Source organism: Apus apus, chromosome 2 (assembly GCF_020740795.1).
Source record: "Apus apus isolate bApuApu2 chromosome 2, bApuApu2.pri.cur, whole genome shotgun sequence".
Taxonomy (NCBI): domain Eukaryota; kingdom Metazoa; phylum Chordata; class Aves; order Apodiformes; family Apodidae; genus Apus; species Apus apus.
In genome coordinates this window covers 93070442-93085751 of record NC_067283.1, presented here as the reverse complement: position 1 = coordinate 93085751, position 15310 = coordinate 93070442, and the positions used below count along the sequence as shown (strand labels likewise).

The 15310-nt window shown below is 40.0% G+C and overlaps 1 protein-coding gene across 2 annotated transcripts in view; it reads left to right on the top strand.

Annotated features, from left to right (window-relative positions):
- The first annotated feature begins 1273 nt into the window (after window positions 1-1273).
- ELP2 (elongator acetyltransferase complex subunit 2) overlaps window positions 1274-15310 on the top strand; it is a 38743-nt gene continuing 24706 nt past the window's right edge. Inside the window, exons 1-9 of one of the 2 annotated variants that reach the window (XM_051609240.1) lie at window positions 1274-1423; window positions 1523-1601; window positions 2734-2819; window positions 4343-4493; window positions 5665-5742; window positions 7485-7549; window positions 12498-12564; window positions 13217-13351; window positions 14292-14387. In XM_051609240.1, the coding sequence (XP_051465200.1) occupies window positions 1292-1423; window positions 1523-1601; window positions 2734-2819; window positions 4343-4493; window positions 5665-5742; window positions 7485-7549; window positions 12498-12564; window positions 13217-13351; window positions 14292-14387 (889 nt within the window). In that variant the 5' untranslated portion in view covers window positions 1274-1291. Of the gene's footprint in view, window positions 1424-1522; window positions 1602-2733; window positions 2820-3946; window positions 4057-4342; window positions 4494-5664; window positions 5743-7484; window positions 7550-12497; window positions 12565-13216; window positions 13352-14291; window positions 14388-15310 lie in introns of those variants that run through there. The other variant, XM_051609241.1, reaches the window with a different exon arrangement.

Here is a 15310-nt window from a genome sequence, read left to right as displayed (position 1 = left end):
GTTTAGTGGTGGACTTGGCAGTGCTGGGTTAACAGTTTGACTTGATCTTAAAGGTCTTTTCCAACCAAAACAATTCAATTGTTCTAAATGATCAAAATGGGAAGAACTTCTGCCCCCTCCTTGGACGTGTTCAAGGCCAGGTTGGACAGGGCTTAGAACAACCTGGTCTCGTGGAAGGTGTCCCTGCCCATGCAGGGGGGTCGGACCTAGGTGATCTTCTAGGTCCCTTCCAACCCAAACCATTCATTCATTCTACGATTATTCTATGAATTCCCTCATCTCCTGTGACCTCATCTTCTGTCTTGAAAAACAGAGGTAGGTACACATATCCAGACCACCCCACTGGGGCCCTGCTGATCGCTCAGTGGCAAATTCCCATTATTCCCATGACAGTTATTCCAGGACACGATAACAAACTCCAGCAGTAACCACAGCCAGATGGCAGCGACTTAAGCAGGATTCTGTGCCAGAGGGAGGCTTCGCGGGTGACAAACACAGGGCTAATAACAACAGCACCGCCTCTGATACCCAGCTCACCTCTCTCCTAGCACACCCGGAACCCACGTCCGTGTGAAGAAACCCCGCAAAAACCCCCAAATCACCACCCAGAAACGCTTTTAAACCCTTGAGCGTTCCGCGGACCCACCGCCTGCCTCCCTGGGGCCCCGCCCCTGCTCCTCAGACCCCGCCCCCTGCTCCTCCGGCCCCGCCCCTGCTCCTCAGGCCCCGCCCCTCTCCCCATCAGGCCCCGCCCCCTGCTCCTCAGCCCTCACCCCTCTCTCCTCAAACCCCGCCCCTCTCTCCTCAGACCCCGCCCCCTGCTCCTCAGTCCCCGCCCCCTGGTCCTCAGTCCCCGCCCCCTGGTCCTCAGTCCCCGCCCCCGCCACTCAGCCCCGCCCCCTGCTCCTCAGACCCCGCCCCTCGCTCCTCAGACCCCGCCCCCGCCACTCAGTCCCGCCCCCGCCACTCAGACCCCGCCCCCTGCTCCTCAGACCCCGCCCCTTGCCCCTCAGCCCCCTCGCTCCTCAGCCCCCGCCCCTCTCCTCAGACCCCGCCCCCTGCTCCTCAGACCCCGCCCCCTGCTCCTCAGACCCCGCCCCTTGCCCCTCAGCCCCCTCGCTCCTCAGACCCCGCCCCCTGCTTTTAGGCCCCGCCCCCACCACTCAGCCCCCGCCCCCCTGCTCCTCAGCCCCCGCCCCCCTGCTCCTCAGACCCCGCCCCCCGCTCATCAGGCCCCGCCCCCTCGTTGCTACGGGAGCCGCGCGGGGCGGCGCACGCGGCGCGGCGGAAGATGGCGGCGCCCGTGGCAGTCTGTCACGTCGCCTGCTGCGCCAGCCGGGCGGGCGGCGGGGCCGTGTCCTGGGGCCGGCGGGGGCTCCTCGCCTTCGGCAGCTGCCGCGACGTCGTCCTCTACGACCCGGCGGTGAGCCCATGGGCTGCGGGGCGGGCCCGGGGCCGGGAGCGGCAGCGCGGCCTGACGGCCGGTGCCTTCTCTCTCTTTCTCTCTCTCCCTGTCCCGCAGGCGAGGCGGGCGGTCGCCGCGCTCCGCGGCCACGGCGAGCGGGTGAACTGCGTGCGCTGGGTGCGCCGGCGGGACGGCGGTGAGTAGCGCGGCCGTGCTGCCCCTGCCCCTCTCTGCGGCTGCCCCGAGCCGGGGGCGGGTGCTGGCCGCGGCGGGGCGGGGCAGGGCAGGGCAGGTGGAACTGGAGCTCTTCCAGCGCGTCCTCCCGCCTTAAGCCCAGCTTCCCGGTGGGGGCTGGGCAGGTGGCCCCGCATCAGGCCCGCCAGACTCAGGTGAACCGTGCGGTGAGCGAGGGGATCCGGTCCTGCCGGCTCCGCCGGGCCCCGGCAGCTCGGGAGCTGGGAGCTTTGCCTGGGGCTGCCGTGACTCTGAGAGGTCAGCGGCTGCGGGGCTGCTGCTCGCCCTTCAGTAAGGTTCTGAAAGGTTGCGTGACTTTGTAACTGGCGTGCAGGGCCTTTAAAGAAATCTCTCGCTATAAACCCGCAAGTTTCAGAGAGGTAATATCCACGAAATAATAACCTGTCAAGATGGAAATGTTTGAGACCCTTATGAGGCTTTTACTTGATGATAATTGCAGGATTTGAAGTTGCTTAATGCAAGCTTTTCAAATACATTATTATTGCCTTTAGGCATTTATAGAAACTCACTGACAAAGAAACTGTTGATTAGACTGTCAGTGTAACGTGCCTATTGCTTTTAGGGGGGAGCACTACTGAGGCAAAAATAGTTTTGTTTAATAGCGATGTAAGCTGCCATCCTTTTAACTGCTTGCACCAAAACATTTTCTTCTTAAAATTTATTAGAACCAGTTACTTCCAAGGCACTTGGAAATTAAATTTTCATGTGAAGCTTTGTATTCTGTTTGGTTAGATTTGTCTTTTTAATTTTCCTACTGTCCAAATAGACCAAACAAAAATAGAAAATGTATAATTACACTGTTGGATTTGAAATTAGTTTTGAAAATACTTACTAATCACATGCGTACACAACTCTTAAGTATTCTTGTGACTCAGGTAATACCTTTGTTCTTAAGCTGCCCTGCACAGTGCAACTCATATTAGCCATACTTTGTTTTGATGGAAACTTTGCTTACAGTTTTTACATGATAATTTGCATGATATTTTGTGTACAGTGACCCATGCGACTGCTTATGTTATTGACTGCTGTTACAGAGTGACTGTTGGCAAAACTTACCAAAATGTGTTTTTTAGCTTCTGAAACAGAGCTAATTTCTGGTGGATCTGATAAACAAGTCATTCTTTGGGAATGGAATGGAAAAGGAACATGGAATAATCAGGTAAGCAGAAATAACCTCTTTTTAAAGCCGTCCCCTGCCCTAGTTGCTTACATAGACAAAACAAATCATTTGTAATGTATTTCTTAATTATACCTCTTTGTTTTACCCTGACTATTGAACCTCATGTTTATCTTCATATTCTGCCATGCTATGTTTTACTCTAGATGTTTATCTTCTTTTCTGTAGTTTATCTTCTTCAAATTTCTGGCCAATCTGTTTATCAGTGGAGTGTTTATATATAGGTAGTCTTACCAGGATAATAGACAAGTTGGGGTAGTTGTTTAAACAAAATTAAAAAGTTTTGTCAGAGAAACTGAGAAGAGTAAGGAGACATGATACTTTGTTATTCATACTGTAAAATGTAAGGCAAAGGTGGAGTATGGTGTAAAAGAGCCTTAAGAATGAAAGGAAATGTAGATGAAAAACAATACTCTATTTTCTAACTTTTCAAATCTTACTTATTAAGCATTGTTTTGTGAATGGCTGTGTAGGTAACCCATCTCATAGACTTATCTCAAACTAGATTTAGACTTGGCATTTTAAAGTGCATGAGAATGCATACTAAGGGGAAATGCACCTAGTTTGATGGGGAAATAGGCTCAGAAAGGTATAATTTCCTATCCTGATCCATTGTAACTGTTTACGTATTTATTTAAAATAAATTGCAGATTTCCTTATTAACCTTTTCCACTGAAGTCGTGCACAGCCTTGTCATGGTCTTTGAGAAAGAGTGTGGCTGAATATGTATAAATTCTTAAAAACAGGAAATGTTTTATATTGGACCCATCAGAAATTCTTTCTAGGGCCTACTGGGCTGTGTTTTGGAAAGAGATGTCGAGTGTGCTTATGACAACGTTTGGATAAATGCTGGACAGCTTCTGGTTGCAGGATTAAAAGCTTCTTTTCTTTCTCTTGGTGTTTATGAGGAACAGATGCCATATTGAATCACCTGTATTCGTTTACTAGGAAAGTAGATACTCGAGTCTAAAGTTTTTGTTTTTCATGTTGGTATTCTGAAGGGAGTAAAAAGCTCTTTTGATTTGCAAGAGCACACCAGCCATTGCTGCTAGAGCTGCAGCAGCTGCTCCTTATTCTGTTGTGTTCTCTGCTCTGTCTCCTTCACTAAGGGTCTCCAGACTTCTCTGAGATGTTCCTTAGGGTGAGGTGCAAGAGAAGGGGAAAAAAGAAAACTGCTCTTCCTAACTTCTGTACCATTTCTAGCTTTCCTCAAGGAATGGTGAGATTTGCATAGTTTACTCAGGAACATTTAATTCTGTTCAACTTTAAACAAAATGTTACCGAGTTGATCCTTGTAACTTCTCTTTCCCTTCTGTGTGATTTACTGGGATATGTTACAGCATGAGCATAGCTTGGCAGATGCTCTGCCGTTGCAGGCATAAAACTAGGTTTTGATATTAAATTATTTTATTTCTTAAAATGCCTTTAAAAATTCTCTTGGATAAGTTACTGGAATTTAATTTTGTTCATTTGCATAATGTTGTAAAACTTTCTGATGTGTTCAGCTTGTGAAAAGCATTCCTCTCAAAGGCCATGCTGAAGCTGTTTGTGCTGTGGATGCTGTCTACCAGCCAGATGAACCTGGTATCAGTGTGCTGATAGCTTCTGCAGCTTCTGACTCGACTGTGAGAATCTGGTCTTGGCATGGTTCAGAAGGTAATTTTTTTTAACATTAGGGATAACATGCTGGCTTAATAAAAGTGATAAATGCTTATTCATTGAAGTAATTGGCTAAATACTAAGATCTTTTAATGCAACTACTTTGATATCTTCAAACTTTGGTACATATTGCTCTTTGAAAGGCAGGGGTTATACTAGTTTAATCGCTTTGGGTCAGATTTGTTCTGCAGAAGGATTTACCATTGTTTTTCATCAGTGATGTGTTGGCTGAATTTACTTGTTTCTTTTTAAATAGGTACTCAAAATCTGATGATCTGAACAATCATTTTGCTGTATAATGTGGGCATGAACTAGCTATATGTGTGTGTGAAGTAAAATTACTTAGTAAAACAATCAATGCTGGCCTTAGGAAGGTGAGATTAAACTAGTCTCTTCTGTGATGTTATTGAGTTGAGTCCAGTGAAGTGTGGGATGAGAGGATCTTGACCTGGTGAACTAGGCCCTTGCATTGGACACATGAGAACAGCTCTTTGAAATAGATAAAAATAAATAGGGCAGGTAATCTAGAATTGATACCTGAATTGTACCGACTGCATCTCAACCTACTTTCTTTCTCACCTCGTGTACTTGAGGATTTCCCATTTCCCTGCCTACATGAATCAGTGTGAGTTGCCAGTCTTCAGTCCCAAGTTCTGGAAGGCATTTTTCATGCTCCTGATGAACACCATTAAGCCCTGTCCTTTATTTTTTGTCTTGCTGTTGTGGGTTCCAGTGATGGAAGGACCAATTCCTGCTTCTGCAGAGAGTTTTTTTCTGCTAATCTGTTAGTTACTGTGATCTTGAGGAATTGCCAGTTTGACCACTTCTAGGATCCTGGGGGTGTTGGCAGACTTTTGTTATCTCTCTGTCTGCTCTTGTAGCAAAAGGATTCAGATTTAGCTTCCTACATAGTGAATGCTGTTGCCACAGGATATAATTTGCAGTATTTATAGCTTCTGATGTGTTACCACAGTGAAGCTCTACAACTTTAATACTCAGCTAACTCTGTGGCCTCACAGAAGATAACATTATTTAGGCTTCTCAGTTTTTCAGCTCCTTAAAATGACATTGAATGGGAAATCTGAACTACGTAATGTAGTAGGAAATGACAGTATAACTGTAATACTTATGGTGAATGAGACCAATGCTGTCTATTCTTGTTTTCCAGCTAAATGCATTGAAATTCTGCAGTTTGGAAATGGATTTGTTATGGATGTCTGCTTATCCTTCTTGCCTTGCAGCAATGGTAAGTACAGCTGCACATCTTAAATATCCTGCAGGAAACGTAAAATCTAAGAAATCCACCAAATAGATTTTCATTTGACTGACTCCAGACCCTTGTGCCATATTTTTTGTTTCCTACAGCTGCTGGTTATATTTAAAGTTGTTCACTGAACTGTTCTTAGCAATGAGAAAAAAACTGGGTGATGACAGTGTCTTCAAAATTATGCTCAAATGGAGTTGAGCTGTTGAGACAGAGAGCTTAAAAAGGGGGTAACAGTGAATGGTATGGGATGATGCTGTTAGTTTCACCCATTCCTTGTAGTGCTGCTACTGCATATGTTTGTTTTTGTTGTTTGGATTGAAGGGCAGGATCCAGAAAAAGAATCTGCAGGCCTGCATCAAAAATTGCAGATTAACGAGCAGTGTTTATCACCTATTCAGTCTTAAATGTGAAAACTTTGAGATGCTGAACAGGTTTAACCTGACTGCTTAGTATGGCTTGTGTAGTTTTCTGTTAACATAAATGTTCAGATTTTGTAGCCTGCTACAGACATTTTAGTCTCTTGCGAATCTGTAGAAGCTTTTTTTTTTTTAAAAAAAAACCCTGTATCTTCAGGCTAAATACATATGTTGAATTAGGTTTAAGTATCATTAGAGCCTTTCACCTGGATGGAGGAGTGACAGGCTCCCCATAGAAAAAGTACTGAAGTTTCTTACCTCATGTAGAGTTTTCAACTATTTGCTGCATGTCATCCACACTGATGTGTTTTTTGCTTGTTTGTCTTCAGAGCAGTTATACAGAAGTGTATTTTATTCTTTGGCTTGTGATAATTCTGGGAGATATGAAAGCTCTGCTGAGATTCATTTTCCTATTTGGAAGCGCTTATGTCCGTTTCCAGAGTGTGTCTGATATAAAAACCAGCATCTGCACCACTGAAGAACTTTAAACCACTCTCTGTTTTTCCTGTGAAAATACTAACAGGTGCTTGTTGAGATGAACTTTAAAGGCTTGAGGGTAAATTAAAATCATTACCTCCAGCATGAATTTTCATTAGAAGTGAAGTGTCTATCATGCCAATTTAATGAGTATAAAATTCATAATCCACAGAAGTAGATTATTTCTTCTTTTGTCATACTGAACAGGAAGGAAATTCTATGTGTAACACTAATGCATCTGTTTAACGTTGAAATCATGTTGCATATAAGAGAAGTGACCATTAATTTTGGAAAAAAACCCTAGAAGATTATCAGATTCTTAAACTTTCTGAAAGCAAAATTCTGTGGAGTGCTTGACATTTCTTTAAGTGGTGGAATAGCTGCCTCCCTCTGTGTACCTACTACAGTTGATTTAGGACTGTATTAGTTCTGAGTATTTTTGTTTTGTTGCTTGCTCCTTTTGTATTTAGAGCAGATGCCTGTTGAAATCAATAAAATAAACACAATTAACTTAAAATATCTAATATTTTAATTTTCCCAAGAAACGTGAGCTTGAAGGAAACTACTCTTTAGCATATTAAGTATTTGTAGATATTATTTACATGCCTAAATAACTTGTGAGTTTTGTGTTCTTGAAATACTGGTTTATTTTGAACAGTATTAGTTATCTAATTTAGAAAGCATTAAAAAGTGGTATGCTTGCCTGTTTGTGTTAATATATTTATTGATACTGTACTAATTTTTTGTTATTTATATAATTTTTCACATTATATAATAATATATTTTGTAACTTGAGTAATGAGGGCTTTTCTTTTTTTCCCTTTCCAGCACCTGTATTGGCTTGTGGTGGTGATGACTGCAAAATACATTTGTTTGTACAGCAGAATGGCCAGGTAATTAGTTTTTGTCTCTTGCTCAGAACATTACTCAGCTCTTCTGCTTCTTTTCTTTCTGTATGTGCTGCTGATTTTTTGAGGTTCTTCAATAACTGCTCTCTGTCTCTAGATAGCCATCTCATACAGCTATCACTGTTCAAAAAGTTCATCCGGTTTTCTAGGTAATGATGAAAAATGTACATGCAGAATGTTGAAGTTGGATTGGGTGAATAAAAGTGCTTTCTTGTATTTTCCCTGTGTGAAGACAGCCTGTGTTTATATTCTCACTGACTTAAAATAGCTACAAATATCTGTCTTCACTAAGCATCCATGTATTGAATCATTCACATGGTTCTCCATTGCTCCCTTAAAAAAAATCCAAAACCTTAAACCACAAACACAGCACCATGCTCCAGTGAACCTACCATTCAGAAACCCCCATTGAAACTAGCATATGTAGGAACTACTTTTTGGATTTGTTCAGGCATAGGCCCCTTAGAGATTAAAGAACAGATGCTTCTTTTTGCTTTTTGGGAGAGATAAAAGCTACTTTATAGATAATTTTGCCTGTTCATGCTTCACCATGCAATAATAAGATTTTTTTTATTGTCCATAAAATAAATCCTTCATCCTTTATCTGCTATGCTCTGTTCTTATGACCACAAAGCAGGAAAGAAAGGGTTGCTTTCCTGGCTTTTTTTTTCCCCACATAACTCGTCAGCTAAATCAGTTCAATGACATTCCCTGGGAATTAGCAATGGCAGAATGCCACTTGTGATTCCTGGTGCGCTAAAGAAAGACTTTTCTGTCAGAGTTTGTGCAGCTGATTTTCTTTATTCAAAAAATGGAACTGGTTCTCTTGTATGGTTCAGATGAACAGATAATATGCAGTGTGACTGCCAGAAATGTTCCAGAACTTATTTTGCCAATCGTTGACCAAACTTTTAAGTATAATAGCAGTCTTGGCCATTCTTAAATGCAGTCAGTCTGTGGAGGATAAAGGAGGGTAATTGGAATAAGCAAACTAGCTTTATAAGCAAGCTCATGCTGCTCTTTTTTTGGAGGTAGGAAACTTTAATCTTACAAGGGATGAGGAATTTTCTGTAATTTTACATGTGTTATTTTTAACACATTTCAATTTTAGGAAGTATTTTCACCACTTGTCGTGGCAGAGTTGGGGTTCAGAGTGTCTCTTACTTAAAAGAGGTAGAAATTCTGGTTGGTGTCTATTCTAAATTTTCAGGCATATCTTTTCACTAAGTAGACTGTACAGGCCTCAAAGAGAAAAGCCCAAATTCAATTCCTGGTGTAGTAAAAGTGCCTGTGATAGTGCATAGCGACTATTAACATCCTTGTGAGCCTTCTGACAGAAATTCCGTCCTAGCTGCTAAAGGGAGGCTCTCTTTAGTCAGGTTCTCTCAGATCCGCTGACATCTTTTTATGGCTTCTGTAGCTCTAATTTTGGAGGTATTTAAAGGAAATATTAATGTTTTCCTATAATTTTCACAATAACTCAGTTCAGAATAGTGATTAGAATCTAAACTTCTGCGTCCTTCCCTCACTAGTAAGCTCACTGTAGCTCTGTCCTGTTAATTTTGAGTCTTGGGAGCCTTTCTCTTTAGTTAACGTCCTAAAAAACATTGTATGAACCCAAAGGTAGGTTCTAAGTTTTTAATGGGACATTCTAATGAAACTTGGAAGGCACTGTTACACTCTGAGGGAGGATGAGGCATCTTCAGTTAGCTAGTGAAGACTACCTTTTGGTAAACTTGTGAGTTTTACAGTTGAAATACATTTATGAATAAAAAACTGCTTGGCTTTTTAAATTGAGTGGGCAGGCTTCAAATCCTTTAAGACTCTACTGAGAGATCTTTTACTGTGGTAAACAGTCGAGAGAAAATAATCTCTACTTTTCAGGGTTCTTGAAAGAGAGTATTGATTTATAAAAGTACTTGAGTGGGGAAAAAAGTCTTCCAGAAACCATTATATGTTTTTCTGCTTGGGCTGTTACAGGTCTGTGGAGGGGAAGCAAGTAAACTGGAAGATCAAAATAGACCTTTAAAACAAAACATCTCGATGTTGAATTTGGTTTCTATGAGAAGATTTTACTGTGCATGTTTGAGTATGTTTCCCCCAAATAATTTGGTCTAATTTAAAAGTGGAATAAGAGATTCAAAGACAGTTTGGGCTCTTTCTAATTCTACAAGACTTAAGAGCTGGATAGAGAAGAGATACTGCATCTAGTGTCCAGTGGAGAAAAACTGGAAAGATTTGGACCTCTGTTACATTATGTCACAATTGTCAAATTTGCCCAACAGTACTACCAGACTGTCCTTCAGGGTCACGTACCCAAAGTGTGGGCAGAGTTAGCTGTGCTGAGTGTGCTGCACATATCCACAGACAACAGGTTTCATGACTTCTGTTTCTACAGAACAGCTTTGTTCTTTGCCTAAAAGAGAAGAGACCAGATTTCTGCTACGTAAAAATGTTCAGAGATAAGTTGAGGCATGGGAAAGCTGCTGAAGTAGGTGGAACCATGAGTTTTTGTTAGATGCAGCTGTTGGTACTTTAATTTCCAGTAATCTTTAAGTATCCTGTAAGGACCCAGGGGAAAACTGAAATGGAGAAGGAGAAAGCTGAGACTATAGAAACGAAATCTGTAAAAACAAGACAAATGACAGCTTAAAATACTTGCAAGTATAACCTCGGCAATAGTTAAACCGTTGACTGAATAATTTAAAAATAATGACCATGTGCATCTGAAAGAAAAGTTGATGTCGTTTTAGAACAGAATACATCTGCAGAAACTGGAGTATGTGATACCAAGGCACACATACTTCAAAGAAAACAGCAAAAACAATCCAAAGAACCAAAGCAGAGGGCATAACAGCAATACTACTTGCCCAGTTTTGGTGGACAATTTTTATTGGAAACAATATCTTGGAACATTTTGAGTGCTTTTTCTATAGCGCAAAAGAATTGCATGCTTGACTTAAGGCTTTGTACTATGTAGAAGCCTATTTGGGAGGTGAATTAGAAACCTGAGGTAGTATTAATAACCTCAAAATAATGAGTTTTACTCTCTTTAAAGAAAGAGAAAAGCTATGTGTACTTTCCTTTTTTTTTTTTTATATGTAAGAAGAGAATAATTTAAAAAGCAACACCACACTCAACAACCAACCAACACCTTGAAATTAAAAATTATTAGATGTGTGTTTAGGTTAATACTAAAGTCAAGTTTCAGGAGATATGCATGTTTTTCAACATAAAAGGGACCACAGAAGACAAGAATGTTAACAAGAGTTCAGCCAGAACCAGTCTTTCAGTTGGGAATAATTTTACCAACTAACCTTGGTGAATGTAAAATACACAGCATAATGTCAAAGGTCATATAAATGAATGAACAAATAGCTGTTTTCTCTGTTATCTGAAATATGAATTGCTAAAAAGATTTTTTTGATGTATTGCCAGAAACACGTAGCCTTCATAAGAACCTTTAGATCACTCTTTGATCTCACTTCCTGGGCTGTTCCTGCCTTTATTTACACATAACCAGTTGGGTGTTTAACATAAACGTCTATCTGGAATGCCACATCCAGAAGTGCCTATGAGTGCAGAAGTGACAGGCCAAATGAGTCTTAGGTGGCTGTGAAACACACTCTTAAGATGAAAACTTTCTGATTTATAAGTTTCTACTAAGCTGTTCTGATCATGTATCTCATATACAGATTGTTCTGTAACATTAAGAATGCAAATGTAGAATGAGGAGAAGCTGAGCAATGTTTTTTGATGGGAAGGTGATTTTGGGGAATACCTAGGAATGTTTGAACCAAAGAGAAGAGGCACTGATTTCTGACTATGTTTATCTAGCTGTGAAATTGTTCAGATGAATTACCATTGTTCACTATCTTCTCTGAAGCTGAAGACAGAGATTTTGAGAGAGCCTTTATTATTGTGCTATTTTTAAATTTTCTTCTTTAATTATTTTTTATTGCAAATAGAGAAGGATAATTCAGTTTCAGTCTTGTGCCAAGAGCAAAGACTGTCATCAGTCTTATCCCTTAGTAGGCCTAGTAAGGGATTTAGCAGAATAGAATGCAAGAAATAATGTTATAGTTATTAGTTTGTACTAAACTACACTAACATTTTAAGTATACTGATTATTTCAGACATTTTAAGTCAAGCCTGGGATCAAAAAATCACAGAAGTAAGGCTTTTTCTGGGCAAAGAAAATATGTTTTAAATGCTTATTAAGCAATGAAGACTTCTACCTTACTTGAATCAAAACAAAATGGTAATATTATATATGCTATGAATGAAAATACACTAATGATGTAAGCTTTTAATAGGACATCTGGGCTGTGTTTTTGTTCCTGTGTTCTTGAGCCTGTGTTCATGTCAAGGTTTCTATCAGGAGATGGTTCTTGATGTTTGCCTTCCTAACAAGCTTAGTCAATAAGCTTAAGAAACAGGAAATATTTCTGGCCCCACAAGTAATTCTTAGTATTGTAATACAAATTAGTTACTGAAATAATTTGAAAACTTCTGCCCTTCTTTTGACACTTGATTTTACTGGTATTCATTTTCCACATCATCTGTAGTTGCATCTACTTCACATGTGTAATACAAATTATTTACCATGTCATATCTGCATTATGTTATTCTTTGTGTACCATTATAAGCCTGATAAACTAAAGAAAAAAATAATCTGTATCACAGAGAGACTGTAGCCTCTTGAAGGTGAACACCTTAAATTTTTATTCTTTCCTGCTCATTTATGGGAAGTGCCATGATGTAACACATTTACCCAATGGTAGCAAAACCTAAACAGCCTATTTAGAATTCATCAGTAAATTACAATCCTTAGTAACAGCTTATTTTTCTGATTTCAAATAATAGAAGCTGTAAACATAGTAGACTTGATAACTAAGTGCATTTCTGTGATATAATAGGAATTTGTATTCAGTTTCAGAAAACGTTGGTACTCCCTGGCCATGAAGATTGGATAAGAGGTGTTGAATGGGCAGTGTGTGGTCAGTATGAAATATGAATGAAGTGGAATACTGGTTTAATAACAGTACTACTGTTTTACCTTTCCCACAGGTGGCTTGATGCACTGTAGCACCTAAGCTTTTGTGGTTGTGATTTTTTTTTTATGACGGTGGTACCAATATTAAAAGTCAAGCTAGAACTCTGTGCCGTTAAAACGTAAGAATTATTGAACATATACTACAGTTCGATTTTAGTTATCAGAATTATGGCTACAGTAGGATTGATACAGAACACTTATGTATTGTGTTTGCATCCTGGGTTTTGTCTTGCTTTCTTCAAGTATGTTTACCTGGCATTTACAAATGCAAACAAATAGGAGTTCTACTAACTTGTCCTTTTCAATGTGCAGGGAGTGAAGGCCATAGATAGTAAGGAAGTGTATGTACAGTGTTTACAGTGTCTTGTATGACTTATCAGGAGAAAAATGTCCATAGTCAGTGTGTTCTAAACTAGTGGAGAGTTTGAAATGGGAGAAGATGTTTATGTTCAAATAGTACATGGTACTGTGTACAACAGGAACAATTAGGATAATGCTGTATGTAGTACACATTTGGAAAGATGGTAGATTAGTCATGGCAGTGGTTGCTGTGAAAACATGGCTCTAATTTTTTTCTTTCTTTTAAATTCAAATAGGTGAAGACCTTTTCTTAGCAAGCTGTGCTCAGGATTGTTTGATAAGAATTTGGAAAGTGTGTGCAAAATCAAAGCAACTTCCAGAAATTGAGGATGGTTTGATAAGACTGAAAGAGAATGTTTTTACTGTCAAAGGTAGGCAACAGCTGTAAAATTCTCTTGCACAGCTTCTCACTTGAGCATCTGTTTGTGGTTTTAGGGTGGCTGACAAGGTGTTTCTTACCTTACTTGTTTTGTTTCTTGTATTAAAAGAATCTGAGATCAATTTGACTGCATTAGTTTTTTTCAGCTATTGGAAAAAATTGAGTTGTCATTTTAAAGCTGTGACTGTGGAAAATTAGTGATGAGTTACAAACAATGGTAAAGGAGTGAGAGAGCTTAATATCAGCATGGATTGTTACACGTATTCCAAATGTAGTTACATAGTCAGGAGATGTATTTGTCTATGACAGGTAAGCTGTTGTTCTGTTCTCCTCCAGTTGGATAGCATCACTTTAATTTTATTTGGAATTCCATGCATTAAGAGGTGCTGCTATTTCCTAAATCTTAGAAAAATACTGGAGATAACAGATAAGTATATGCAGGCTTACTTCTTTATTATTTAACATACTGCTGAGGACTGTAACATCAGAAGCTTGCAATACTGACATTGCAGGATAAATTATTAGGCAGTTTAGGTAATACAATGTAGTTCACTTGATGTGTGTAAAAAGTGGTCATGCAGGTTGCTGCAAATCCTCACTCGTTGTTTGAAGTATCTTAATGCTTGTATTCACAGTCATTTCGAGATGTTAATGTGCTTAAGCTAAGACTATGGCTAGTGCCAATGTCAATGAGTTTATTTCAAAGTTGATTTAGAGTTCTCCAGGAGTTCTATGATACCACTCTGAGGCAAGTGTCTAACCTCTTAATGTCACTCTGGTACTCAGCTTGCAGCAAGGTAGATTTTCCAGGAGCTGTTCAATATTAGTAGATGATGAAAGCGGTTGATTTTTTTTCCCACTGAAGATACCAGAAATTACCTAGTCTTTCTTGAATTTTAGAAAGAAACATGCTTTTCTCTGATTTATGGTAGATACTGATACAACATACGCAGTTACTTTGGAGTCTGTGTTGGCTGGTCATGAAAACTGGGTGTATGCAGTTCACTGGCAACCTCCATTTTCCAAAGGTAAAAAGATACTAAATACTTACTGTTATGTTAATTGTTGTATACACAGAGTACAGTCACATGTCTTTGTATTGTGTTTGCATGTTCACTTGTCACTGGACTATGAAAATGTTTAAATCCTGCAGGTGATGTTTTATAAGTAAAGGGATGTTTGGCTGAATGTGCTGCAACAGCACATCTTATGGCACAGGCTCTGTCATTGTGTGTTGTATCATGCTCTCTTTTACTTGTGTTTTGTTTAATGAATGGAGTAACTGAGCTGTACTGGCTTTATTGTAATTGGTTTGCTGTTTGTGGAATAAAAAGTAGTTTAACTAAGCAGTATGAATTAATAGCTCTAATATTCTTACCTTGGTACATTTATTTGAAATGTATATTGTTTGTAAGGTCAGCATTAACACGAGAGTATCCTTTTCTTTCTCTTGGTCTAGAAAGGAACAAATAGCAACATTCAGAAGATTAATCTTCACTCACCCATGCATTAATATAACATGCCAGGGATTCCGAGAGTATCAGTTTTCTCTAGCTAGCATGTAGCTTTAAGGCATTAATGCAGACTCTCATTGGAAAAAAAAATAATAAATTACAGAGTAATATTGCATCTTGCCCTAGTCTTTATTTTTAAATCCTTAAATTCTGACAACCTTGTTTGTGGTACTGATTTGCTGCTACGTGTCTGCCTGGACTGTAAGGGAAGGAGATACTTGATGTTCTTGCACCATCAGAATGCCCTTCCAATTGGAAAGGGTTACTAATGGGAGGTGACTTCACCAGTACAAAGCACAGCTTTTTTTTTTTTCCCCCAGTGTTTTTACAACAATTGAACAGCAGAGTGCAATTAAAATGTCAGAATAGTCGCAATGAAAGACATAGGACTTGCTTTAGAAATTACTTAGTTCTATCTGTTCTTTCACTTTTTCTTT